Genomic DNA, 26689 nt, shown 5'->3' with positions numbered 1-26689 from the left:
TTTGAAATATACCAGCCTGTAATTGTGCATCAACTTTTGTGCCTTTATATATAGTGCAAAATATATGTTAATATGTTGGAAACAAGTTAGACTAAAAAGGTGAAAAAAATGGCTATCATATATAGTTCATTTTTTATAAGCAGTCAAAACAGACAAGGTCAAGTTGACTCGGCACTCCTAATTTGCATAGGAATTCAGGAAAGGAAAACAGGAGGGTTAATAAAGTTTATAAGCTGTTTAAAATTCGTATCTGGTAAAAATGATGAGCGGTTGCTCTGACCAATCAGACCGTGGGTAATAGGTTCCGCCTACCTGCTTCATGTGCTGTTGGGGTCAGATTGCGCAATAGCAGAGAGGAGAGAAGACCGGAGGAAAACTAAACTTTAGTAGTGGATGTAATTGAGTAAAAAAAGTGAAAAATAATCTTAAATATACTTCAAGTTAAACGTAACAAGAAGAGATTGAGTGGATTCTGCCTTTATTTTGTTTCAAACGTGTTCAATGGGTTAATTATTCCGTCGAGTTGCTGAAACAAACCATTTGGACATGGTCAGGTTTTTTTGTGGAGTTAAGAATATCATTGATGGCGAGTCAACCAAATTAAATTCTAGAAGGAAAGAAGAGGAAATTCATCTAATTCATTCAAGGGAGTACCTTGTGTTTTGTTTATTGCTCACTCAAAGTTAAAAGCACTTTGAGCTTTCAATTGTTCTACAACTTAGTGGACAAGAGTAAATACTTACCTCTGGAACTGAAAACTGATCAGTACTGAGATCTGCCCTAGTTAGAACTGTATTTAACTGGACGTTGTTATACTGTTGCTGTTCTAACCAGTATTACACTGAAAAAAAGATCTGATATCAGTCAAAGTTGGAAATCGAATCTAATTGTCTCTGTTTTGTTAAATGTTGTTAAATGTAGTGATTAGAGGTCACTGATCTTAAACATATTGTCTACACTTACATCAGGTGACGTAATTGATTTGTTGTTTTCTTTAATGTTTAATGTTGTTTTTGTAATTTTCCTTTAAGGAAAATGCCTAAACTAAACAAGGGGGGAAAAAAATTATAAACAACCTACTTACTTTACATGCAGTCTCTTGGCATTAATCAGTATTTACCCCTACCTCCCTAGAGGAACTAAGTATCTTCTGAAACCATTGCCAGTGAATCAGTCTATTAATCTATTATCTCTCTGCTGCACTTATGTTATGTTACACTGCTATTATCTCTCTGCTACACTTATGTTATGTAACACTGAAGGCACTGTTACATAAAAGTGGCGAGCCAGCCAGGAGGTAGTGGTGTGATACTGATCATAGGCATTGAGACTTTTAAACCCCAGTTTGGTGACCAGACAAATTAACACATTGCTAACATGGATGCTATTGCTCAGGAAGGCATAAAAATCGCAAAAACACTGTAATAGTTAGTGGGGTAAATGAAACCACAGGTGATGAAGAACTGATACATTTCCTAGAAGAACATGGTACCATTGCTGGGTCAATTAAGACTGATGATACTGAATCAGAATTTCATAATAATCTAGTCATTGAATTTGACGTGCTTGACCATTCTCTAGAGCCAATGTTACCGTATACGTATCAGCTGAGGGGGTACAGCTACCAAATCATACCTCAAAGGGCTAAGAGAGATAGCAACACTTAGTGGGGTAGACTTTGAAACCATGTTAAGCCAGATGCTTACTGAAGTGAGTGCTGCTGTCCTTCTGACGAGCACTTCATCAAAGACCACAGATGAGAACCCAGTTAACCCCTTTGAAAAAGAGCCGCCTGAAGGCAGAGCGTCTAAAGAAGGAGAGCGTCTAAATCGAAGAAGGAGCCCAATCAGCCCCTACTGGTGCTTCTCGTGTAACTGATACCACAGTACTTACCTCTCCCACCGTACTTAACCCACCTGAAGTTCAGAGGTTGTTGGACGAACACATGGTGAGGAGTGGAGAAGCTGTCGCTCAGGCACATGTGCCTATGCACCTCAGATTGTTCTCTGGGAGGAAACCTCAACCTCCAAATGAGGTGGATTATGATACATGGCATTTGAGCGTATACCTTGTCCTTAAAGACCCCACAATATTTGATCTGTATGGGTCAAGGAGGATCTTAGACAGCCTTTTGTTGCCAACAGCCTCCAGCTGCCAACATTATCAAACACTTGGGTCCTGAAACTTCTCCATCGGTTTACTTACAATTGCTAGATTCCACTTTCGGCACTGTAGAGGACGGAGACAAGCTTTTCGCTAAGTTCATGAACACCTTGCAGAACACAGGAGAGCGACCATCTGCCTACTTGTCCTGGCTTCAAGCTGCCTTGAATATAGCTGTGAAATGTGGTAGTGTCTCACTCAATACAGCAGACCGGCACCTTTTAAAGCAGTTCTGCCGGGGCTGCTGGGATGAAGGTTTAATTGCTGACCTGCGCCTAGCTCAAAAATGTGAAAATCCTCCAACTTTCGCACAACTGTTGCTGATGTTGCGCACGGAAGAGGATAAACAAGCAGCTAAAACCATTTGTATAAATCAGCACCTTGGTGGAACCAAGCAGCAACCATTGATACATGCCCAAAGAACCTGGGTATCTAAAGAAACAGATCGGCTGCCGCTTCTAATGTACTGTCATTCGCAACTGAAGCCAAAGAGCTCAAAAAGCAAATAGCAACCCTTCAGAGCCAATTAGCAAAACTTACCTCAAAAGATACAGTCCCAAAAAACCTATCTTGCGGGCAGGGGGTCATAAAGCTCCTGCTGTAAGGAAAGGAACATGCCAACAGAGTGCTGTAAACACAACATCTGTGAGAAATGACCAAACAGACAAACAGGAGAGGATGGTCATATCGCCTCTTCATATGATTCAGAGCCCAACCCAAAGCTTGTAGCTGAAAAATGCAAACTCTTGAGGGAAAAACAAACCCAATGGGAGGCTCAGAATGAAACTACTAAGAGTACAAGAGTAAACACAATTACAAGATGAAGCCTGCTAAACTGCCAAAAGGTTTAGTTGGAGGGAGATGCATTGCCAAAATCATTATTTTGGGGCAAGAATGAAACTGCTTAATTGATAGCGGCTCTCAAGTTACCATTATTCCTTTATCCTTCTATGAACCGTTCCTTTCTGGATATCCTATCCATTCACTTTCTGACTTACTGGAAGTTGAAGGAGCCAATGGTCTTTCTTCTACCTTTTATTGAATACATAGAGCTTACTGTGACATTCCCTGCCGATTTCATTGGCACTGATGTTGACGTGCCTACCATTGCTTTAGTCATTCCAGACCCTGAATCTCAGACTGAGAGTTCCCCAATCTTTTGAACCTTCACCATTTGGCTACCGAGCTGTTTTGAATGCCCTCACATTACGGCACAAATACGGCATGGCCGGTGCCCTTGGTCATGTTCGATTGAAAGTCAGAGCACCTGAGGTCATGTCTGCTGGCCAAACCATTGTCTTAGAAGGCCTTGTTCACACGCTTGGGAACCCGACTGATAAGTGGGTTGTAGTAGAGCATCCAACAACAACATCTCTACCTGGAGGAGTTATTGTAAAAAATTGCTTACTTACACTTTCCTGTAAGTCTTCTTCTACTTGTCTTTGTATAATCCTTACCAATGAGACGGACCATGACATTACCATTCCACAGAGGTGTGTCATTGCCGAAATTCATGCTTTGGAGTCAGTTCTTTCTTCTGGCCATGACGTGTCAGACTCAGCTTTCCAAAGCAGTAACCTTCAATGGTCAAGGAAGAGACATTCACCTTGAACTTCAGTGATTCACCAATACCACTGGAGTGCAGGGACCGAATCACCAAAAAGTTACGGGAGATGCCAGAAGTTTTTGCACGGCACAATCTAGACTTCGGACACACACAACAGGTGAAGCATTGCATTAAATTGCAAGAGGAAACCCCATTTAAACATCGTGCCAGACCAATTCACCCACGTGATCTTGGTGCTGTGAGAAAGCACATTCAAGAACTTCAAGTGGATTAATACGGGAGTCAGTGTCTCCCTTCTCATCACCAGTAGTGGTTGTAGGAAAGAAAAATGGCGATGTATGACTCTGTATTGACTACCGGAAGTTAAATCTCCAAACAGTCAAAGACGCGTATTGCACGGTTCAAAATGTTTCACCGTTCTTGACCTTAAATCTGGTTGTTACCAGATCGAAGTCGAAGAAGCAGAGAAGCCCAAAACGGCTTTTGTCTGCCCCCTGGCATTCTGGAAGTTAAACCGTCTACCTTAAGTGGTGACAAACACTCCAAGTACTTTCCAATGACTGATGGAAAGATGCATGGGAGACATCAATTCGAAGGAAGTACTTGTATTCTTGGACGATCTGATCATATTCTCTAAAACTTTAGAGGACCATGAAACCCGTCTGTTACAAGTTTTTTCTCGCTTAAAGGAGTATGGTCTAAAGCATAGGTCACTAACAGGCAGACCGCGGTCTGGGTCTGGACCCAGAAGCTGTCCAATCTGGACCCGGACCTACAGCCAAAACAAAAGGTTATGATGTAAAACTTAACGGGGCGCTTCTATTTTAACCGGAGCAGCTTTTGCAATCTTTACGGTAGTAGTAGTGGAAACGCACAGACCAATTGCATGCGAGTTAAGCCGTCCCATGTGATACCATTCAGCCAATCAAGTCTGTCCATTCCTGAACAACAGTGCAAGACAGATGAGAGAGAATTAGAGTAAAGTTACACATGAAATAAAGATAGTGATACATGTAGAAAACAAAGGGAGAGAAACAGACGAGTGCGACAGAGAAAGGGAGAGAAACAGACGAGTGAGACGGAGAAAGGGAGAGAAACAGACAAGTGAGACAGAGAAAGGGAGAGAAACAGACGAGTGAGACTGAGAAAGGGAGAGAAACAGACGAGTGAGACGGAGAAAGGGAGAGAAACAGACAAGTGAGACTGAGAAAGGGAGAGAAACAGACGAGTGAGACTGAGAAATGGAGAATAAAGATAAATTTAAGATAAATAAAAGATAAATATCGTTCCAGGCTCACTAATGAGCACCTCCACATGTGTATGAGAATGGCCCTGGCTCCATTCATGCCCAGGTTTAACATCCTGCCAAGCAAAGCTAGAGCTCAGTTCTCTCAGTGAGATATAAAAGGGAAAGTTAAGCACTTTAAACATACACAATTTTCACATTTTATTTATTTTCTCTTATTTTGAAATGTACTGTAGCCCTACTTTTATTTATTTAATGAAAGAATGTTATACATATCTACAATCATACATATGTTTAGTTCTATGTTACATGACAATAAATATTGTCTCTTTAAATATATTGACCTCTTTAAATTTGAGTTGAATACCTCTGGTCTAAAGCTTTCCCCGGAGAAATACCATTTCTTTCAAACTTCTGTCAAGTTCTTAGGACGTATAGTATCTTAGAATGGAGTGGAAACGGATCCTGAAAAGATTGAAGCAATCAAAACTTGGCCGTGTCCAAAGAATCTGAAGGAATTATGGTCATTCCTAGGATTTTCAGGCTACTATCGTAGGTTCATTAAAGACTATTCACATACAGTGAAGCCTCTAAATGATCTAACTCGTGGCTATCTGCCATTGAAGAAAAGTGGAAGGAAATCTGAGAGAGACTGTCAATATCATGATCCTAAAGAGCCGTTCGGTGGTCGCTGGACCACTGCATGTCAAAAAGCATTCGAGACCCTGGATTGACAAGCTTTCTGCTGCTCCAGTCTTGGGCTATGCAGACCCCAAACCTCCGTACATTGTTCATATTGATGCAAGCACTCTAGGATTAGGAGCTGCATTGTACCAGGGACATGATGGACAGAAACGCGTAATAGCATTCACTAGTAGAGGCCTGTCACGCAGAGAATCTCGTTATACAGCTCATAAACTGGAGTTCTTGGCCCTTAAATGGGCCGTCACTGAAAAAAAAAATTCACTAATATCTCTACGGCACAACATTTACTGTCGTTACCGATAGTAATCCATTGACTTATTTCATGACAACTGCCAAACTGGATGCTACTAGCTACTGGTGGCTAGCTGCACTTTCAACCTTCTCATTCAAGTTGCAGTACCGGGCTGGTAATAAAAATGTCAATACAGACAGTTTGTCAAAGAAAACCTCACGCAGAGTTGTCAGAAGATCAGCTGTCAGCAAAAGAGCAAGAAAGAATTCAGAGGTTTGTGCAGTATCATACGACAGATGCAGAGCACTTACAAACTACTGAGCACTATTCGGACGGGACTAGTTTTCCAAACGACGTTTGAGTTAGAATTTTTTTCAGCCGACGTCTGTCATTTCATGTATGGATTTGGACGGGACTAATCTCTGTGTTTATTACGGGGGTAGGAGTGTTTGTGTTTTACATGTGGGCGTTGCACAAGACCACATGTCCAGGATGCGTGGATTGCGTATGGTCATATGACCGATCAATAAACTTGAATACCGGTGCGCTAGGGTTAATACGGTAGTTCACGTTGACCAAAACAGACAAGAAAACGCGTTTTGGAAAAAACATTTTCTGCAATCACAGACATTCGCATTCGGACGGGATTAGATTTCTCAGAGGAGCGCCGTTTTTGCTGAAAAAAGTAGGTAATTTGAAGAAAAAGACAGACATGGCAGATTCGGACGGGATTAAAATCACAAAGTACATCTGTGAAACTGAAATTTCTCTAACGACCCCCTGTATCTAGTCCCATCCGAATAGTGCTTATATGATGTGATCAGAGCTATCTGTGAAAAACACAGTTCAACAAGCTGACAATTCTGCTTACCTCTGGAACTGAGAACTGATCAATACAGTGATACCTCGAGATACGAGTTTAATTCGTTCCGTGACCTTGCTCGTATCTCAAATTGCTCGTATCTCAAAGCAATTTTCCTCATTTAAATTAATTGAAATCCCATTAATCCGTTCCAGCTCGCAAAATTCCAATCCAGTTGTTTTGTTTGTGTTTTGAATATGAAAAATGTACAGTACCTGTATTTATAAATGGCAAATATTGTATAAAAACATACAGTAATAAAAGAGAATGTTAAAAAAAAATAAACTGGTTTTACTTTATGGAAGATGCGCACGGAGGTTGAGGGAGAAGTAAACAGGCGGAGGAGTTAGGAGGAGTTAAACTTTCACTTTTGTTCACTTACTCACTACTGTACACTCTTAATGCTACTTTACACTTGACTAAAATTTCATTTAGAGCGGGTGGGGCAGCAACTAGAAAATAGAATAGACCCCCCGTATAACAGAACCATTAATCATGCATAGAGTTAAAAATAGGAAAGGAAAATAATAAATGAATAAATGGATAAATAAATAATTAAATAATTAGAGAGAGGGAGAGAGAGAGAAAAATATGTGGAGATTTATGATGTAAACTGGTACAACGAACACGGGTTCTGGCATGGTGGAGTCGGGGTTGGAGGAGGGAGTTTAAATCGCAGCAGCAGCGAAGCGCTAGAAAGCGGCTCAATGAATGGGAATTTAAATGGTTGGGTAATATGGATGTTGTAACCGGATTGGTGCGCGTCGTGGACAGCTGATTAACAGCTGATGCACGCTTGACGACGTGGCCTGCCAAGCGATTCTTGATTTCTCTTAACTTAACTGAACTTAATTGCTACAATTTCTGTTTTCTTTACATTAATTTTGCTTAATTTTCTTCATCGCTTTTCTCTTCACTTGTTTTTTCCTTTTTTTTTCACTCTTTCCTCATTAACATCTGCCGGTCGTTTTAATAAAAACCTGTCCGGTCGGCATATCAGATGCGGTGTAGTCGCACAAGAATCTAATTGTCTATTTGTCTCTGTTTTGTTAAATGTTGTTGTTAAAGGTAGTGATTAGAGGTCACTGATCTTAAACATATTGTCTACACTTACATCAGGTGATGTAATTGATTTGTTGTTTTGTTTAATGTTTACTGTTGTTTTTGTAATTTTCTTTTAAGGAAAAGGCCTATACTAAACAAGGGGGGAAAAGTTATAAACAACTCATTTACTTTACATGCAGTCTCTTGTCATTAATTATTATTTACTCATACCTCCCTAGAGGAACTATCTTCTGAATCCATCGCCAGCAAATCAGTCTATTATACTATTATCTCATAAATATATGAGTACACTTATGTTATGTAACACTGAAGGCCCTGTTACACCAGGCGTCAGGTTGGCTGTTTGTTGACTCAAAAAAGGTTCTCAAGAAGGTTTTAAAGAAAAAAGCATGATGCTTTCATCCCTACATGATTTCACTGTAGGGATGATATAGAATAAGATATGAATGAATTTAGATTGAGCCACACTTAATACTTTGAATATTGTGCAAATATCAATTTTGGTCTCTTTACACTGAAAAACACACTGAAATGAATTGGTATGTTTATTAGGAGGTTGAATACTTGTGCAAGTCACTGTATATTGTTCTGCATATATGCTATAGCACACAGAAGTGTTTTGACATTAGCGTGATAGGACAAATGCACTGCTTTGTAACAGGATCACATAACTGTCCATAAATTTCACATGTCTCTCAGATCTGAGGATTATCCTATTTGGACCCCGTGAGGTAAACGTGGCTTCAATTGGAAACATCATCCTTGGGAGTGAGGTGTTTGTGTCTCAGAATAGTAGCAAGTGCATAAAGAGAGATGGAGAGATAGCTGGTAGAAAAGTAACAGTGGTAGTCACACCTAATCGATGGTCCAGACTTCAACTGATTGACACAACAAAACGAGATAAACAAGAACTAATGCTCAGCATGATTCTGTGTGAGCCTGGACCTCACGCCATCCTTCTAGCCGTTGGTGAGGAGGAGGTCACAAAGGACATGGCTCTCTCAGTGGAGGAGCACACAGAGCTTCTTGGCCAGGAAGTTTGGGATCATACAATATTATTATACTCATGTGGCAAACAGCAAGAAAAATGTGTTAAGGAATCAGGAGAAGCTTTCAAGAGGATTGCAAATAAATGTGGACACAGATATCACATTCACAGTGACACAAATCAGGGTGATAGAATTCAGGTCAGAGAACTACTAAAGAAGATAGATGACATGGTACAGAAAAACAAAGGCAAACACTGTGAGATACATGGGAAGATCTACCTTGTTCAGAAATGGAGGGAAGCTGAAGATAAACGAGCAGAACAAAGGCTACAAAAGACAAAGGAACTGAGAGAGATGCTGAGATCAAAAATGGGTAAGTAGAATATTACGTGTTTATTATAAAATTCATTTAAAACTGTTGGTAAATCAGACTTTATAAATCATTCATCCTGTCTGTAGGATACAAGAAGATTATGTGTACATTTTAAAAAATTACTCAATCTCAGGAATCAGTACACAACACAGAGCCAACAGCTCATGCTAGCTAGCTAAATTTATCTATCCAGCTAAAAACTTCTGTAACATCATTGTGATCACATCTCTGACAGTACAACTATCATAATATAAAACTATATTAATATAAAAATAAATAGCTGATTGTTAGCTTATGTCAGTGTTTCCATAAAATTTTGAAAATGTTCTAATGCTGAGTAACAAGAGTAATAATTATATTTATTTAGAATGTTGATTCCATTCTGCGCTTTTATTTTTATAGGAAGCACAAGCCACAGTTCTGAGATCAGAATTTTGCTAACCGGTTATCAGTTTTCTGGAAAGAGCTCAACAGGAAACACAATCTTGGCACAGGAAGCATTTATGACATTTCCAAAAAAGAGGAGGTCAAAGTGTGTAAAAAGTGAAGGAGACGTTCAAGGAAGACATGTTACTGTAGTGGATACTCCAGGACGATGGAGAATTCACCCATTCGAGTACACTACTGAGCTTTGCAAGCAGGACCTGGTGCTTAGTGTAAGTCAGTGTCCACCAGGACCCCACATTTTGCTTGTGTTTGTCCGTTTAGACACTTCGTTCACTGAAATGAACAGGAGGGCAACGGAGGACCACTTGCAGCTTTTTGGTGAGAATGTTTGGAGACACACCATGGTACTGTTCACCTGTGAGGACTTTCTGGGAGAAACAACGATTGAGCAGTTTATTGAGGGTCAAGGGAAAGCTCTGCAGTGGCTAGTGCAGAAATGTAACAACATGTACCATGTGTTCAACAACAACAAAAAGGATGATCGCTCTCAGGTTTCTGAGCTGCTGGAAAAGATTGATGAGGTTGTTGCTAGTAACAGTGGTGGCCATTTTGAAATGGACCAGAAGATTTTGCAGGAGGTCCAAGAAAAGAGGAAGATGGCAGAAGGCAAAGCTGAAGAGAGGAGACTGATGGCAGAAGTCAAAGCTAAAGCGAGTAGACTAATGGCAGAAGAGGAACAAAGAGGATCAACTAGTTCAGTATTTGAAAAAGGTGACAAAAGTACCACAATTGTGGTCATTTTCATTTGTAAATCACAACAAATGTTAACAAAAATTCATCCACTTTGTTAAACCTTTATTTTCATTTACTTTAACTTCACTAAATGATTAATAATTGAGTCTCAATGCTACAAAGATATGCATTGAAGGGGTTGACAAAAGGTGAGAATTCAGTAACTATAAGCTCAGTTTAATTATTAAAGAGTCATCAGGAGAATCAGAACTTTCATACGGCTTTGATTAACGATAAATGGTTTGCTGTTTATATCTTGTATAGTATAACAGGATAGAAACACAATTATTCCACAACATTATACTATAGTATAATAGTACGCAACAGTATACTAAAAACTACTTCCCTGAACATGATTTTTAGTTTTATCACATCACATCATTTTCCTATAACCTGCTGTCAGTAATCTAAATGCATTGAGAAATAATTTCTGAATATTTCTGTTTGCTTACAGGAGCCTCACCTAGTGATCCTGAGGTCAACATTGTATTAATTGGTTATAGAAAAGCTGGAAAGACCACAACTGGAAACATTATGTTAGGCAAAAACATTTTTTCCAGACAAAAGACTTTTCAGAGTGAGCAGCAACATGGACAAGTAGCAGGAAGACAGGTAGCTGTAGTAGACACTCCAGGCTGGGACTGGGTCCATGATTTGGAGGAAACACCTGAGCTTGACTGGCAGATAGTGCAGAGTGTTCACACTCATTGTTCCAAAGGTTCACCGGTTGTTTTCCTACTGGTCATGCGAGCAGCTTTTCCTTTCAAAGAGGTGAACAAACTCATTACTGAAGAATATTTACAACTTCTTGGTGACTGCATCTGGAATCACACCATAGTGCTGTTCACTACTGGGGCCTGGATGGAAGACATAGACATAGAACTGCACATTGAGAGTGAAGGGGATGCACTGCAGTGGCTTGTAGAAAAATGTGGGAACAGATACCATGTTATGGACACTAAAGGAAAGAAAGCAGCTGTACAAGTCCCCGAACTGATGAGAAAGATAGAACAAGTAGTGGCAAATAACAAGAGCTGTCCTTTTCACATAGACAAAGAAATCTGTGAGAAATTTGAGAAGCAATGTTCCACTGTCAGCAATCAAACCTCACAAAGTATGTTACACGTCAGAAAGGAACACCGCAGCATGCCCTGGATTCCACTTAAAAGTATGTTTAAAAACAAATAAAGTGAAATGATATAATGAAAATGCAGTGGTATAATACAGTGTTGATTGTGTTCTAACCAAATGAATAATTTAAGTGTGTTCTGTATAGACTTTTTTTTTTTACAGTTAAAGTCATGAGTTTCAGAAGACTGAATTTATGATTGTGACAATTGCATCAACCCTGGGTCCTGAAGGGCCACGGATTTGTGTTTTATATGTAGAATATGTAAAATAAGTTAGAATGCTAAAACCTAAAATAGCTCTGCAGGACAGGGTGCAACCCCTAAGATGTATTTTAAAATAATGTATAATGGCTAACATACTCCTAAATTAAATAAATGTATTTAATATTTAAAATAAATATCATTCAACTGGTTTCTTAACACTTATTCATGAAACTTTGTCTTATTCAACAGTGGATGATGATTATGATGAAGATTATGATAGGAGCTCTGGATTTAGCTCAGATCCATCTTTGCAGCATGAGACTTCATCTACTCCATCATTAAGGTAGGCAAAATAACAAACAGAACATGTTTAAACACATAAAAGATGCACATTCCAATTGTTTCTGATTAAAATTAATGTTTGCTTCAAATATAAACCAACAGGGATAGGTCACGCTCAACAAGTTCACTTCAGTAAGAGCAGAACTCTGAGAGATCTGTCTAGTCCCAGCCACTCTAAAGCAGATCCTGACACACCAGTTTGAAATCTATAAGAGAACAAGCAGAAGACAAGAGGCTGAAAACTGAGACACTGAAATAAACATATAAAAAGGAACGGACTTTAAGCAGCATCACTCACAATTACAAAGTAAATGCGCTGGATATAAACCAATGTATTTTTATCATGTGCATTTTAATCCAGTGCCAGATGGTTAAGGAGGAAATGCAAAAAACATCTCATAAAAAACTACCAACAACAAATTATAAAGAATCTACCAGCTTGTAGAACATCAGCATATTTTACTTAGTATTATATCTATAGTCATTCTGGCTTTCCTGCATGTGCAATAGAATAATTTGAGAATATAATGTTCTTTGTAATTCTAAATCGTATTATTTGTAATTCATTGGTATAAGGTATCATCTAAGTGAAGAATGAATGTCAGGAAAACGTTTGTGATATTAAAGTCAGAATTTATATTTATAATAATTATTATTATTTTGTAAAGCAGAGAATCCTATAAATAATGTACTCAGAATTTAAACAGAGCTACTTCCTGCAATTCCTATATGTCTTGATATGTTATGATCAACAGAGGGAGATATGCTACATGAAATAGGGCTCTTTTTTAACCACACTTTAAATGTGAGGTTATTATTATTATTATTATTATTATTATTATTATTATTATTATTATTGTTGTTGTTGTTGTTGTTGTTGTTGTTGTTGTTGTTGTTACTACCTGCACATATTCATACTGTACTTTGGCAATGAGAGCATGCATCTTTTATCCAATATCTTAATTGTATAATAAATTAAAAATTGGCACACAAAATATGTTTTCTGATTTAAACTGCTAAAGCATTAGAAATATAATTTGTACTTTGGCAAATCCACTATTCATCTGCAGTATTTTGGTTTCATGTATGCAGGCGATTCTGTTTAAAGGTCAATGTTTGTGTAGGTGGCACATGCCATTCTGACCTGGTGAGTGTTTTAATAGATAGGAAATCAATTCAGTTTATTTGTAAAGCACTTTTAACAACTGACATTGTCTCAAAGCAGCTTTACAGAAGTATAGAAATAGAATAAACATTTGGAAGTTTAAAAGTAAATTACAATTTATCTCTAACATCTATCACTAATGAGAGCATAAATCCCTAAAAAGCCAGAGGTGTCTGTGGCAAGGAAAAACTCCCTGAAATGATACGAGGAAGAAACCTTGAGAGAAACCAGGCACAGAAGGAACCCATTCTCATTTGGGTAGGTTGGTATTTGGTATGCAACAGAACAGAATTGTTTACTCATTTTCTTTAGTTTAATAGGCCAAATATGCACAATGATGAATAAATCAGCTTAATATTTGTGTAAAATGTTATATTTTTGTCTCCATTTGTTGTTTAAGATTTTATTTGTCCTGGAGGAATGGAGTACATTAAAAGTTCTGTGTACTTGTTTGTCCAGCTCTAAATTTTGAGTGTGAACATATTTCTAGGTTGTGACAGCACTGAGAATGGCTTCAATTGGAGACCCACCTCAAGAGTCAGGTAAATTTCACAAATTCTTAAACTATTGGTCAGTTGTCATTGTTTCTCTGATCGTGTGGAAAGCAAATAGTGTGTGTCAACATTATGTCAAGAATAATGGACATCAGTCATGACCTCACAGACACTGTTGCTGCTTATCAAACACAGTGCCATGTTTGGTGGTGGAAACCAAACACAGCATATCACTAAAAGCACCTCATACCAATTGTCAAGAATGGTGGTGGAGTTGATGGAGTGATGTTTGGCAGATTTTGAGAAACTTTCAGTCATTGAACCAACAATGAACTCACCTTATGCCATAATATTCTTTGGACAAATGTGAGGCAAAAGATAGATAAATATATTCAGCAGCTTAAGCTGGGCCAAAATTAGGAATGCAACATGTCTCATCATACTGAAAACACCAAACCACCGTGAATCATGGTGCTAGGAACATCATGCTGTGAGAATGCTTTTCATCAGTATAAACTGGTCAGGTTTGAGGACAAATATTTTTGTAACCAACAAGGTTTTATCACCTTATGATTGTACCTTTAAATGGTAGACATACAGTATTTACTAAATGAAATGATAATGTCCATTAAGGTTGATGAATGTTTCAACAAAAGGTCAAACGATCAACCATGGAAAGGTTTTACGTGCCTTTAAATGATTTAATCAGATTTGGATCATTAACTAATATGCCATTAATATAAAATATTTTGACAGATAATAATATATTTTGAAAAATATATTAGTTGACAGCAAACCTTACAGAATACTGATTGTAATTTGCTGCTTTCTTAAGTAGTAAAGCTATTCAATAACATAGTTTCTCAGGTCTGTTCTTATTATTTATTAATTTTGTGCACTGTTTGGGAATGAATTTTCACTCATTTGTCCTGGGCAAATTGGCTCCAGGCTTCAGGTTGGCTGTTTGTAAACTCAAAAAAAGATTCCCAAGAATGTTTTAAAGAAAAAAAGGCCCTAAAGCATGATGCTGTCACCACAATATTTCACTGTAAGAATGATATGGAATAAGATATGGAATGCATTTAGATTGAGCCACACTTAATGCTTTGAATCTTGTACAAATATAAATTTTGATCTCTTCACACTGAACTCATTTTTGAATGAGACATATAACATAAACAAACAGAGGTAGACTGCAGTATTGTTTTTGTCCTAACCAAATATATAGTTTTAATCATCTTTATTTTAGTGTGAATCCATCTAGAAGTATTTTTAAAATAATGAAAAATGTTTAAAATACTCATACATTAAATTTGTCATTCTGCTTTTCTGGCTAAAAATAAATAAATGTCCATTTGGGCTCATCAGATTTCCTAATGTTTATAAAGAAAACTGTCTTATTTAACAGAGAATGATGATTATCACTTATTTATACACACTTATTTATATATTTAAACTATATTTGCACTAAATTTATACAAGTATCCATATAATTTAAATTACACCTTTGTATAAACATACTCTGCATATCAATGGAAAGGCCAACGTGCAATATTATATATGGTCACTTTACTAAATAGTCACTTTATTACTAGCAATGGTCACTTTACTTAATAGTCACTTTATTCAGACTGCTTAATGTGAATATCACTTGGTATATTTATGTGTAAAAGTGTATTGTTATTGTCTGTGGTTATATGTCTGTTTTTCTTACACCAATCAGGAGTAGCGCTCCTAATTTTGTTGCATGCAGTAAAATACAATGACAGTAAAGGCATTCAATTCAATCAATTATTATGATGACAAAAAAAAGCTCTGGCTTTGTCTTAGCTCTATCTCTGCAGCCTGAGATTTCATCTTCCTCATCATTACGGTAGGCAAAATATTAAATGGATCATGTTCTCAATGTTCTCAATCATGTTTTCAATAGATGAAAGATAGATGTGACTCACTGACAATCTTTTGGTGTTAGTAATTTTTTTAAATTTAGACTCCAGCGCAAAAACACATCACCACATCTCCATCACATTTCCTAATTCTGAGTTGTTTGGCTGGGTAGGTTGGTTTTTGGTTTTTGCGACTTAACTATTAATTTTATATTAGAGAGTGTGTTGTTGAGTTTTTTGTTTTGTTTTCTTCACAAAGTAGTCCATCCAGTTTTCTGAATGTACACAACATTCTTACCATTTCTGACTACTGTGTGAGGGCCTACAGCTCAATATACAGGTAAAGTAAAAAGACTTTTTTCTCTTTTCCGCTGGTTTAATAGACTATTTTAGTCTATTAAACCATTTATTAAACCACTATTTTAATAGACTATAGCTATTTTATTAATCACTGTGTATATTAATGTTTGGTCTGTGTGATTTTCAAAATGTACATTGAATGACGAGTACGGGCAGAAAAAACAACTGTTCTTACAAAGGCTCTAAATTTTTAATAACGTCTGGTTACATCCTCATATTCAGTTGCTGGGTCGTGTCTGTTGTTTGTTTGTATAAAATTATATTTCTGTCTACATTTGTAATTTGTTCATTAGGAATTAATTTGTTGTGTTTTTATTATTATTATTATTATTATTATTATTATTATTATTATTATTATTGTTGTTGTTTTTTTATTTATTTATTTATTTTTTTATTTATCCATCTCTAATTTTTGAGTGTGAACATATTTCTAGGTTTTGACAGCACTGAGGATGGCTTCATTTGGCGACCCACCTCAAGAGTCAGGTAAATTTCACAGATACTATTGGTCAGTTGTTGTTTCTATGATCATTTAACATAATCAAATAAAGCACTTAGCATTATATGATTTGAAAGAAAAATCAATATAGTTTGCAAAATAACTTGAAAATCAATAAATATGTTTTGGTGAATTTCCATTTAGTCACATACTTACCTGTATGGTGTCCAACTGTCATACGTCATGTGATCTCAGTATATTTGCACCTGTTCCCAGAAGCAGCAGATGGGGAATGTTGCAACGTTTGTTAGAAAACATAAATTACTTTATCATTAAGATCATACAGCTAACAAAACAAGTCCAGGACAAGTTCATACTTATGAAATTAAAAGAAAAGCCAAGAGAATCAAATGTACATTCTTGGGGACAAGAAAATACAATCTCTTTTAATTATAATTATAACATAAATAAGAATTCAGTTTCCCTCACCAACTTCCCTAAACCAAGAACCAAACAAACCAAAAATTAAACCAACATAAAAAACAGGTTAAAAAGTAAAAAGCACACCTTTCCTGAGTGAGTAAATGTGTCAGTCTTTTATCAGTCTTTAGCTTGGCTGGATGTTTTTTGACTGAAATTTCGGTGCCACAGATTGGACTCTGAATTGGATTTAAATTTGACTTTCAGGGTCTTTTTTAAGCAGACTGACGTATGCCTCTTATAATAGCCCCCTACATCTTTCTCCCTCCATTCAGTCTCCATTCAATTTTGACAAAAATCCCTTGTTCTGCATATGTGCTATAGCACAAAGACATGATTGAATACTAAAGGAACTAGGGCTCTATTTTGCCACACTTTAAATGTGCTCTTGTTATTGTTGTTGTTGTTATTATTATTATTATTACTTCTACTACTATCTGTACATATGTCTTTTCTACATTAGCAATGAGAGCATGTATCTTTTGACAACGTTATCTTAACTGCATAATAAAGTAAACTTTTGCAGACAGATTGTTTTTATGTTTTCTGATTTAGTAAGTCAAACATTTATTAAATTGCCAAAGCATTATAAACATGATTTGTAGTTTGGAAAACTACATTTAGGGTTTTCACTGTAGACAAAGATAATAGAAAAAGTGGCCTAAATATTGCTCACTCTACTATTATATTTATGGAGTGGTAGACATGGACATGGTGTTGGATAGGTTAACACAAATGGTTTGAGGAAGCTACCACTGTTTAGCATGATCTCCCTATTACAAACACTCTAATTCAACTAAAAACTACATACAAAATGTCTTGTATGCATCTACAACTTAAATACTGGCACGTGATTGACCTCATATAAAGAGCTGCAAAATGCTGGACAGATCACCATGTGTTAATGATCAAGCTTGGCATCAAAATGTGCACCCACAGCATCCTAAGAAAGCCAATAACAAGCAGATAAACTTTGCACTATACCATGAAGACTATACAGTATATGGCACTTGGAGAAGCATCTTGGCAAGTTATGCTGAACAATTTGAAGCCCTCCTCAACCAACAGCCATCAACTGATTGCTCTATTCTTGGGCTAATCAGACGATTATTAACTTATCATGTGCCCCCCAACTTTCAAGAGGTGTTAGCAGTCATCATCTACCTCAAAATTAAGTCCCCTGGAGCTAATCAAACACGGTTTACCAGGATGATCTACCAATTCATTTTGCAGGAGAATATCTGTTTATCCCTTAACATGTCTGGCATTTTGCAGATGGATGCCATTATAATTTCTTGCAAAAACAAGCTTCTCAAATCTAGCTGTGGTGAGAGTAATGGCTTATTATTGCTAGCTGCTGCAGGTAAAGTCCTAGCAAGTCATGCTAAGAAAATTGGTGGAGAATATAACAGAATATCTGTTGCTGTTTGGCTGTCCAAGAAAATTTTTGAATATCCAATCACAGTACCACAGTGCGATGGTGGCTCCTTAGACTACAGAGGGACAGGAATCTGTAACTTTTAATCTACTGTATGCACTCTGGTAAAACAAGGGTGTGTGTTAGCACCAGTGCTCTTCAGCTCTTCCTGTTATTTTTCACAAAACCTGTCCATGACAGGCTGGAAAGCAATATTGGGATCATGATAACTTTCAGACTGAATGGAATTTTATAATACGCAAGGCCTTAGCAGTGCAGGACCTTGAGTTGCAGTATTCTGACTATTGCGTGTTTGTGGTTCACACCCCAGAATATCTGTAAATCATCCTTTCCATTGGTGTGAAAGCCTACAGCATTGTCAGGGCTTGTCAGGCAACATTACCTACACTGTCCACTCACAATAGTTCCATCTTTCAAATTCTTGGGTAATTTTCTCACTGAGGGCTGCAACATCAACCACATAATCCACAAGCCTCTGTAGCCTTTATCAATCACAGACAAAAGTTTTTTTCAAACCAGGCATCTTCAACTACATACTATCTATAAACTATCTGTATCGCTACAGATGTGAAGCCTGGGTCACATTCAACCGACATCTAAGGTTGCTGGAGTACTTACATTTAAGGTGCCCGCATGGAGTCCTGAGGATCATGTGGTGTGATCATGTACCACATTCTAAAGTGCTCACCAGAACAAACTGAAAGAGCATGGAGGGAACTAAACACCAACTGTGTTGGCTTGGGAATGTTATCAGGATGCCGCAGTGCCATGGCAAGTCCTGTATGGACAGCTACATCTGGGCCTCTGTTCCAGGGTACATGTATGCGTTATGAAGCGGTATGAAGACCAGATAAAACGTTCACTGAGGGCATGTTAAATCAACCCCTTATGATTGCTGTTGACTGTATCCTATTTAGAGCTCTGCTATGAAGGAATAGTGCATATGGAATTGGAGAGAAACATCAAGGTACTGCAAACTATTTGCCATTAGACACTAAAGATACCACTAAAGATACTAATAGCCATGCCTGCCCCGGCTAACCATGCCTTCACATTCCCAAGATGCATGTTTGTGGATCATAAAGTCTGTGGATTACGGATTGGACATCAACGGGTTCTCAAAAGTTTTAACTATTCTCATACACGTGATTTGTCAAATGTAGCTGACATCGGAAGATTCTGTGGCCTTTTTTCTACCTTTTCTACCTTCCTTTTTTGTACCTCTCTGCCACAACACATTTTCCTAGGTCCCTGTTGCATTCTTGTATGTATTAATGTGTGAAATATAGTGGGCATGAACATGAAGAGGAAGCAGGACTTCCTGCAGCTCAATACAGAAGCTAGAAAAACTGCAATGTTTCTAAAAATGTTTGCCAGACCTGATGCAGTACCTGTGTCCTTAACAACACTTTGTATTTCAACAAGATTTTATGAGTTCTTCTCTCTTGATTTTTTTAAAGAATGAATGTGAAATGTAAATCAATCATCCTTAACAGGCTTGTTTGGCATGATGGATGTTTTAAATTGTTTCTAGGTATGAATTTTGTTTTAATCAAGATAGACTTCCTGGTGTTATCTGCATGTTTACTGGTATAAGTGCAATAGTGTCCATTTTATCAGTAAATGTGAGCCAGCCTTTCTATTAAATACTATAACTTCAGATATATCATAGCAGATATATCCTATTATTAAACCTGGGAACACAGATGTACAAATGTGCTGATGTGAATGCACTGAAAAGGGATTTAAGAAGACAAGAAACAAGCAGTGGATATGGACAGAGGTTAGAAGAGGTTTATCAGCCTCTTGGAGTATCTTTGTCTATTCACGTTTTTGATTGTTTGTTTGTTTGTTCATTTGTTTGTCCTTCCGGTTTGTTAAATTGTAAAAAGCTGTCAATTACTATCATTTTCTTTGTTTAAGGTTTATTTGTTTTCCAGTCTTTTTGTTCATTTCACAACATTTCCATGCAGCAGAAGTAAAGCTGGCAGTTTTCTGAACTAAAATGGAAAAGTAATATAATTTGATTAACGCAGTGGCCACATCACACCATTTACATTTACAGCATTTGGCAGATGTCCTTATCCAGAGTGACATGCAAAATGCTTTTAAGCCTTTATCATTGAATACATTAACTCCAGTTTACTAGGTTACAGACTTAAGATACCATGAGCCTAAATCAGGAGTTCCAGTTGGGGCAGAAGTGAAGGTCCTGCAGATTTTCTTAATTTTCTTGTGGTAAAAAGAAGTAAAGTCTTCTGCAGTCAGGGAGGTTGTAGCAGGTGGACCCGTGTGGTTGAGTAAAGAAATGGTGATGTTGTGGAGCTTATGAGGGTCTTGTGTCAAAGCTTCAAGCTTTTCCTTGTACAGTAGAAGAAAGTCTTGGCAGAAGTCACATCTGAGGAGAACTTGGACAGGAGTTTACGGTAAGAGTCAAGATCTGCATCAAGTTGTGATTTCTTCCACTTTCTCTCAAATGATCTTAGCTCTCTTTGATTGTTGCACAACACATCTGAAAGCCAAGCAGCAGAACAAGACGTTATCTTGTGTTTAGTGGACAGAGGGCAGAGAAAGTCCATGGCTGTCTAGTATGACTTTTTACAGATGTAATAATGTACTAATGATCCAGATCCATGTCACTCACAGCCTGACCTTCATGCTATCACAGATTCCCCTGTTGTTTTTGTTGTACAGATGCTGAAAGCTGTGGGTGTGACTGAATAGTTAGTGAGGGTGTAGTGTGTGTGAGAGTAAATTTAATTAAATAATGTTGAACTGGAGGTGAATTAAGTCTCCTTGCTCAGATTCGATTTTATGTACATTTTTATTATGGAATATAATAGTATGTAATTTTAATATTTTGTGAATATATATAAAATAATACAAAAGAATGAACAGTGAACTGTTAAAATATGCAGTCACTGTTCTGCTACTTTTTTAGGTATCAGCAACTTAAAAAAAAAAAATCTAGATGTGTATTTGTTAGATTAGATGAGAGTTAGATTACACAAACACATTAGGATTGTTGTGGGGTTTGTATATTTTAATTTACCAGAGGATTTTAGCGCAAAAATAAAATCACCTGACATTTCCTCATTCTCCGTTGTTTTGTTTTCTGAATTCACACCAGATTCTGTTTTTGTACACTCTTCATTTCTCACTGTACTGTGTGAGGAGTGGTTCGGCCATACAGCTCAAGATACAGGTAAATTAAAAAGACTTTTTACTCATTTTCTTTAGTTTAATAGACCAAATATGCACAGTGATTAATAAATCAGCTTAATGTTTGGTCTGTGTGATTTTCAAAATCTACCTTGAATGACAGGAGTAAGGGCAGAAAAAACAACTGTTCTTATAAAGACTCTAAACTTTTAATAATAATACATCTGGTTACATCCTTATATATCAAGTAAAGATTGTGTGTGTGTGTGTATGTGTGTGTGTGTGTGTGTGTGTGTGTGTGTGTGTGATTTATCCTGTGTATGATTTTTATTTTTAAATGATGGAGTGCACTAAAAGTTCTGTGTACTTGTTTGTCCATCTCTAAATTTTGAGTGTGAACATATTTCTAGGTTGTGACAGCACAGAGAATGGCTTCAATTGGAAACCCACCTCAAGACTTAGGTAAATTTCACAAATTCTTCTTAAACTATTGGCCAGTTGTCATTGTTTCTCTGATCGTGTGGAAAGCAAATAGCAAAAAATTTAGCATTAATGCTCAACATTACAGTGCTTTGTATAATTATTCCACCCCACTGAAATTTGCAGTTAGTGTGTCATGTGATCTTGTTATAAATACACCTGTTTCTAGAAGAGAAATGTTGTAAAGATAACATACAATAACAAACTTCACCACGAAGATTACAAGAGGTTACAAGAGCAGTCCTTGTAATGTCTCATCATACTGAAAACACCAAATCACAGTGAATCATGGTGCTGGGAGCATCATGCTGTGAGAATGCTTTTCATCAGTATAAACTGGTCAGGTTTGAGGACAAATATTTTTGTAACCAACAAGGTTTTATCACCTTATGATTGTACCTTTAAATGTTAGACATATTTAGAAAATTAAATGATAAAGTCCCTTAAGGTTGCTGAATGTGTTAACAAATGCGTAAAATGTAGGTAAGTGGGCACTGTACAGTGCCTTGGAAAGGTTTTCAGTACCTTTAAATGATTTAATAAGTTTGGCACGGTGGCTTAGTGGTTAGCACGTTCGCCTCACACCTCCAGGGTCGGGGATCGATTCCCGCCTCCACCTTGTGTGTGTGGAGTTTGCATGTTCTCCCCGTGCCTCGGGGGTTTCCTCCGGGTACTCCGGTTTCCTCCCCCGGTCCAAAGACATGCATGGTAGGTTGATTGGCATCTCTGGAAAATTGTCCCTAGTGTGTGATTGCGTGAGTGAATGAGAGTGTGTGTGTCCTGCGATGGGTTGGCACTCCATCCAGGGTGTATCCTGCCTTGATGCCCAATGACGCCTGAGATAGGCACAGGCTCCCCGTGAACCGAGGTAGTTCGGATAAGCGGTAGAAGATGAATGAATGAATGAATGAATTACAGGGGGATAAATACTTTTGCAAGTCACTGTATATTGTTTTGCATATATGCTATAGCACAAAGAAGTGTTTGCATCTATTTCATTGTTTTATCATTAGCACGACTGACCAAATGTACTGCTTTATAACAAGATCTCATAACTGACTATAAATTTCATGTCTCTCAGATCTGAGGATTATCCTAATTGGACCTCGTGAGGTAAACATGGCTTCAATTGGAAACATTATTCTTGGGAGAGAGGTGTTTGTATCTCAGAATAGTAGCAAGTGCATAAAGAGAGATGGAGAGATAGCTGGTAGAAAAGTAACAGTGGTAGTCACACCTAATCGATGGTCCAGACTTCCACTAATTGACACAACAAAACGAGATAAACAAGAACTAATGCTCAGCATGATTCTGTGTGAGCCTGGACCTCACGCCATCCTTCTAGCCGTTGGTGAGGAGGAGGTCACAAAGGACATGGCTCTCTCAATGAAGGAGCACACAGAGCTTCTTGGCCAGGAAGTTTGGGATCATACAATATTATTATACTCATGTGGCAAACAGCAAGAAAAATGTGTTAAGGAATCAGGAGAAGCTTTCAAGAGGATTGCAAATAAATGTGGACACAGATATCACATTCACAGTGACACAAATCAGGGTGATAGAATTCAGGTCAGAGAACTACTGTACTAAAGAAGATAGATGACATGGTACAGAAAAACAAAGGCAAACACTGTGATATACACGGGAAGATCTACCTTGTACAGAAATGGTGGGGAGCTGAAGATAAACGAGCAGAACAAAGGCTGCAAAAGACAAATGAACTGAAAGAAATGCTGAGATCAAAAATGGGTAAGTAGAATATTACATATTTATTATAATATTCATTCTTGGTAAATGAGACATATAAATCATTCATCCCGTCTTTAGGATATTAGGAGATTATATGGAGATTTTTTAAAAAATTACTTAATCTCAGGAATCAGTACACAACACAGAGCCAACAGCTCATGCTATCTAGCTAAATTTATCTATCCAGATAAAAACATCTATAACATCATTGTGATCACATCTCTGACAGTTCAACTATCATAATATAAAACTATATTACTATAAAAATAAATAGCTGATTGTTAGCTTATGTCAGTGTTTCCATATAATTTCAGGAAATGTTCTATTGCTGAGTAACAAGAGTAATAATTATCTTTATTTAGAATGTTGATGCTATTCTGCACTTTATTTTTATAGGAAGTTCTGAGATCAGAATTTTGCTAACAGGATATCAGTTTTCTGGAAAAAGCTCAACAGGAAACACAATCCTGGGACAGGAAGCATTTATGACATTTCCAAAAAAAGAGGAGGTCAAAGTGTGTGAAACGTGAAGGAGACGTTCAAGGAAGGCATGTTACTGTAGTGGATACTCCAGGACGATGGAGAATTCACTCATTCGAGTACACTACTGAGCTTTGCAAGCAGGACCTGGTGCTTAGCGTAACTCAGTGTCCACCAGGACCCCACATTTTGCTTGTGTTTGTCCGTTTAGACACTTCGTTCACTGAAATGAACAGGAGGGCAACGGAGGACCACTTCCAGCTTTTTGGTGAGAATGTTTGGAGACACACCATGGTACTGTTCACCTGTGGGAACTTTCTGGGAGAAACAATGATTGAGCAGTTTATTGAGGGTCAAGGGAAAGCTCTGCAGTGGCTAGTGCAGAAATGTAACAACATGTACCATGTGTTCAACAACAACAAAAAGGATGATCGCTCTCAGGTTTCTGAGCTGCTGGAAAAGATTGATGCGGTTGTTGCTAGTAACGGTGGTGGCCATTTTGCAATGAACCAGAAGATTTTGCAGGAGGTCCAAATGAAGAGGAAGATGGCAGAAGACAAAGCTAAAGAGAGGAGACTGATGGCAGAAGACAAAGCTAAAGAGAGGAGACTGATGGCAGAAGACAAAGCTAAAGAGAGGAGACTGATGGCAGAAGACAAAGCTAAAGAGAGGAGACTGATGGCAGAAGACAAAGATAAAGAGAGGAGACTGATGGCAGAAGAGGCACAAAGAGGATTAACTAATTCAGTATCTGAAAAAGGTGACAAAAGTACCACAATTGTGGCCATTTTCATTTGTAAATCACAACAAATGTTAACAAATATTCATCCACTTTGTTAAACCTTTATTTTCATTTACTTTAACTTCACTAAATGATTAATAATTGAGTCTCAGTGCTACAAAGATATGCAGTGAAGGGATAGAAAAAAGGTGAGAATTCAGTAACTATAAGCTCAGTTAAATTATTAGAGAGTTATCAGGAGAATCAGAACTTTCATAGGACTCTGATTAATGATGAATGGCTGGCTGTTTATATCTCATATAGTATAATAGGATAGACACACACTTATTCTACAATGTTAAATATAACTACAAACTACTTTCCTGAGCATGATTATTTTTTATTATTATTCGGGATCACTTTTTAGCTTCATTACATCATATCTTTGTGTTCTCTAAATGCATTGAGAAATCATTTCTGAATATTTCTGTTTGCTTACAGGAGCCTCACCTAGTGATCCTGAGGTCAACATTGTATTAATTGGTTATAGAAAAGCTGGAAAGACCACAACTGGAAACATTATGTTAGGCAAAAACGTTTTTTCCAGACAAAAGACTTTTCAGAGTGAGCAGCAACATGGACAAGTAGCAGGAAGACAGGTAGCTGTAGTAGACACTCCAGGCTGGGACTGGGTCCATGAGTTGGAGGAAACTCCTGAGCTTGACTGGCAGATAGTGCAGAGTGTTCACACTCATTGTTCCAAAGGTGCACCGGTTGTTTTCATTCTGGTCGTGCGAGCAGCTTTTTCCTTCAAAGAGGTGAACAAACTCATAACTGAAGAATATCTGAAACTTCTTGGTGACTGCGTCTGGAATCACACCATAGTGCTGTTCACTACTGGGGCCTGGATGGAAGACATAGACATAGAACTGCACATTGAGAGTGAAGGGGCTGCACTGCAGTGGCTTGTAGAAAAATGTGGGTACAGATACCATGTTATGGACACTAAAGGAAAGAAAGCAGCTGTACAAGTCCCTGAACTGATGAGAAAGATTGAACAAGTAGTGGCAAATAACAAGAGCTGTCCTTTTCAGTTAGACAAAGAAATCTGTGAGAAATTTGAGAAGAAATGTTCCACTGTTAGCAATCAAACCTCACAAAGGATGTTACACGCCAGAAAGGAACACGGCAGCATGCGCTTACATCCACCTAACAGTAAGTTTTTAAAAAAATTAATTTTATCATGAAAGTGCAGTGGTATAATACAGTGTTGATTGTGTTCTAACCAAATGAATAATTGTTAAATTATTATTTATGTTATATTATTATAATGTTAAATTGAATAATAATTGTTTTTCCTCGGGAGTATTATTATTATTTTTTTTTTACCACACATTGGCCAATTGGGGTCCCTTAACATGCTTGAAAACTCTTGAAATTTGGCACACGTCAGAGTCGTGCGACGCCAGGCTCGGGCAAAGGCTGGAATACGGGCGTGGCAGGGGGGCTCTGTAGCGCCCCCTGTAATGCAAAAACAAACATTGGTGCACAGATCGGGCAATTATGTACGCACATGTACGAGAGTAGGTACGCATATAGATATCTCATAGACCCAAACAACTTTCGCAATCTAAACTATGAGCTCCGCCCAACAGGAAGTCGGCCATTTTGGATTGTTTTATAAGTGCATGCAGTGAACTTTTAAATACTCCTCCTAGGGAATTCATGCGATGTCAATCACACCGCGTGTCATCACAATAAGCCATGGCGACAAAGTT

At 37.6% G+C, this 26689-nt stretch overlaps 2 protein-coding genes across 2 annotated transcripts; both read left to right on the top strand.

The window, feature by feature from the left end:
- Window positions 1–1686: 1686 nt before the first annotated feature.
- On the top strand, window positions 1687–26158 carry LOC132857790 (GTPase IMAP family member 8-like). Its single transcript, XM_060887842.1, has 6 exons — window positions 1687–1870; window positions 2215–2451; window positions 8540–9202; window positions 9605–10227; window positions 24719–24950; window positions 25413–26158. Exons 1-6 carry the CDS (start codon window positions 1687–1689, stop codon window positions 26156–26158), a joined length of 2685 nt encoding a protein of 894 aa, XP_060743825.1.
- On the top strand, window positions 10239–12341 carry LOC132863900 (GTPase IMAP family member GIMD1-like). Its single transcript, XM_060896978.1, has 4 exons — window positions 10239–10360; window positions 10836–11549; window positions 11965–12058; window positions 12160–12341. The coding sequence occupies exons 1-4, from the start codon at window positions 10246–10248 to the stop codon at window positions 12191–12193; spliced, it is 957 nt and encodes a 318-aa protein (XP_060752961.1). The 5' UTR covers window positions 10239–10245; the 3' UTR covers window positions 12194–12341.
- Window positions 26159–26689: the final 531 nt, after the last annotated feature.

This window comes from Tachysurus vachellii, chromosome 2 (assembly GCF_030014155.1).
Source record: "Tachysurus vachellii isolate PV-2020 chromosome 2, HZAU_Pvac_v1, whole genome shotgun sequence".
In the NCBI taxonomy this organism is placed as follows: Eukaryota; Metazoa; Chordata; class Actinopteri; order Siluriformes; family Bagridae; genus Tachysurus; species Tachysurus vachellii.
The sequence above is the reverse complement of the archived record's forward strand: the minus strand, read 5'-3'. Positions and strand labels throughout refer to the sequence as shown.

Coding starts and splice junctions, on each gene's coding strand:
- LOC132857790 (XM_060887842.1), top strand. CDS start 1,687: ATGTTAAGCCAGATGCTTACTGAAGTGAGTGCTGCTGTCCTTCTGACG. Junction 2,452..8,539: donor CCTGCGCCTAGCTCAAAAAT/GTGAAAATCCTC, acceptor CATGTCTCTCAG/ATCTGAGGATTATCCTATTT. Junction 24,951..25,412: donor TAATTCAGTATCTGAAAAAG/GTGACAAAAGTA, acceptor GTTTGCTTACAG/GAGCCTCACCTAGTGATCCT.
- LOC132863900 (XM_060896978.1), top strand. CDS start 10,246: ATGGCAGAAGGCAAAGCTGAAGAGAGGAGACTGATGGCAGAAGTCAAA. Junction 11,550..11,964: donor GCCCTGGATTCCACTTAAAA/GTATGTTTAAAA, acceptor CTTATTCAACAG/TGGATGATGATTATGATGAA. Junction 12,059..12,159: donor TCATCTACTCCATCATTAAG/GTAGGCAAAATA, acceptor ATAAACCAACAG/GGATAGGTCACGCTCAACAA.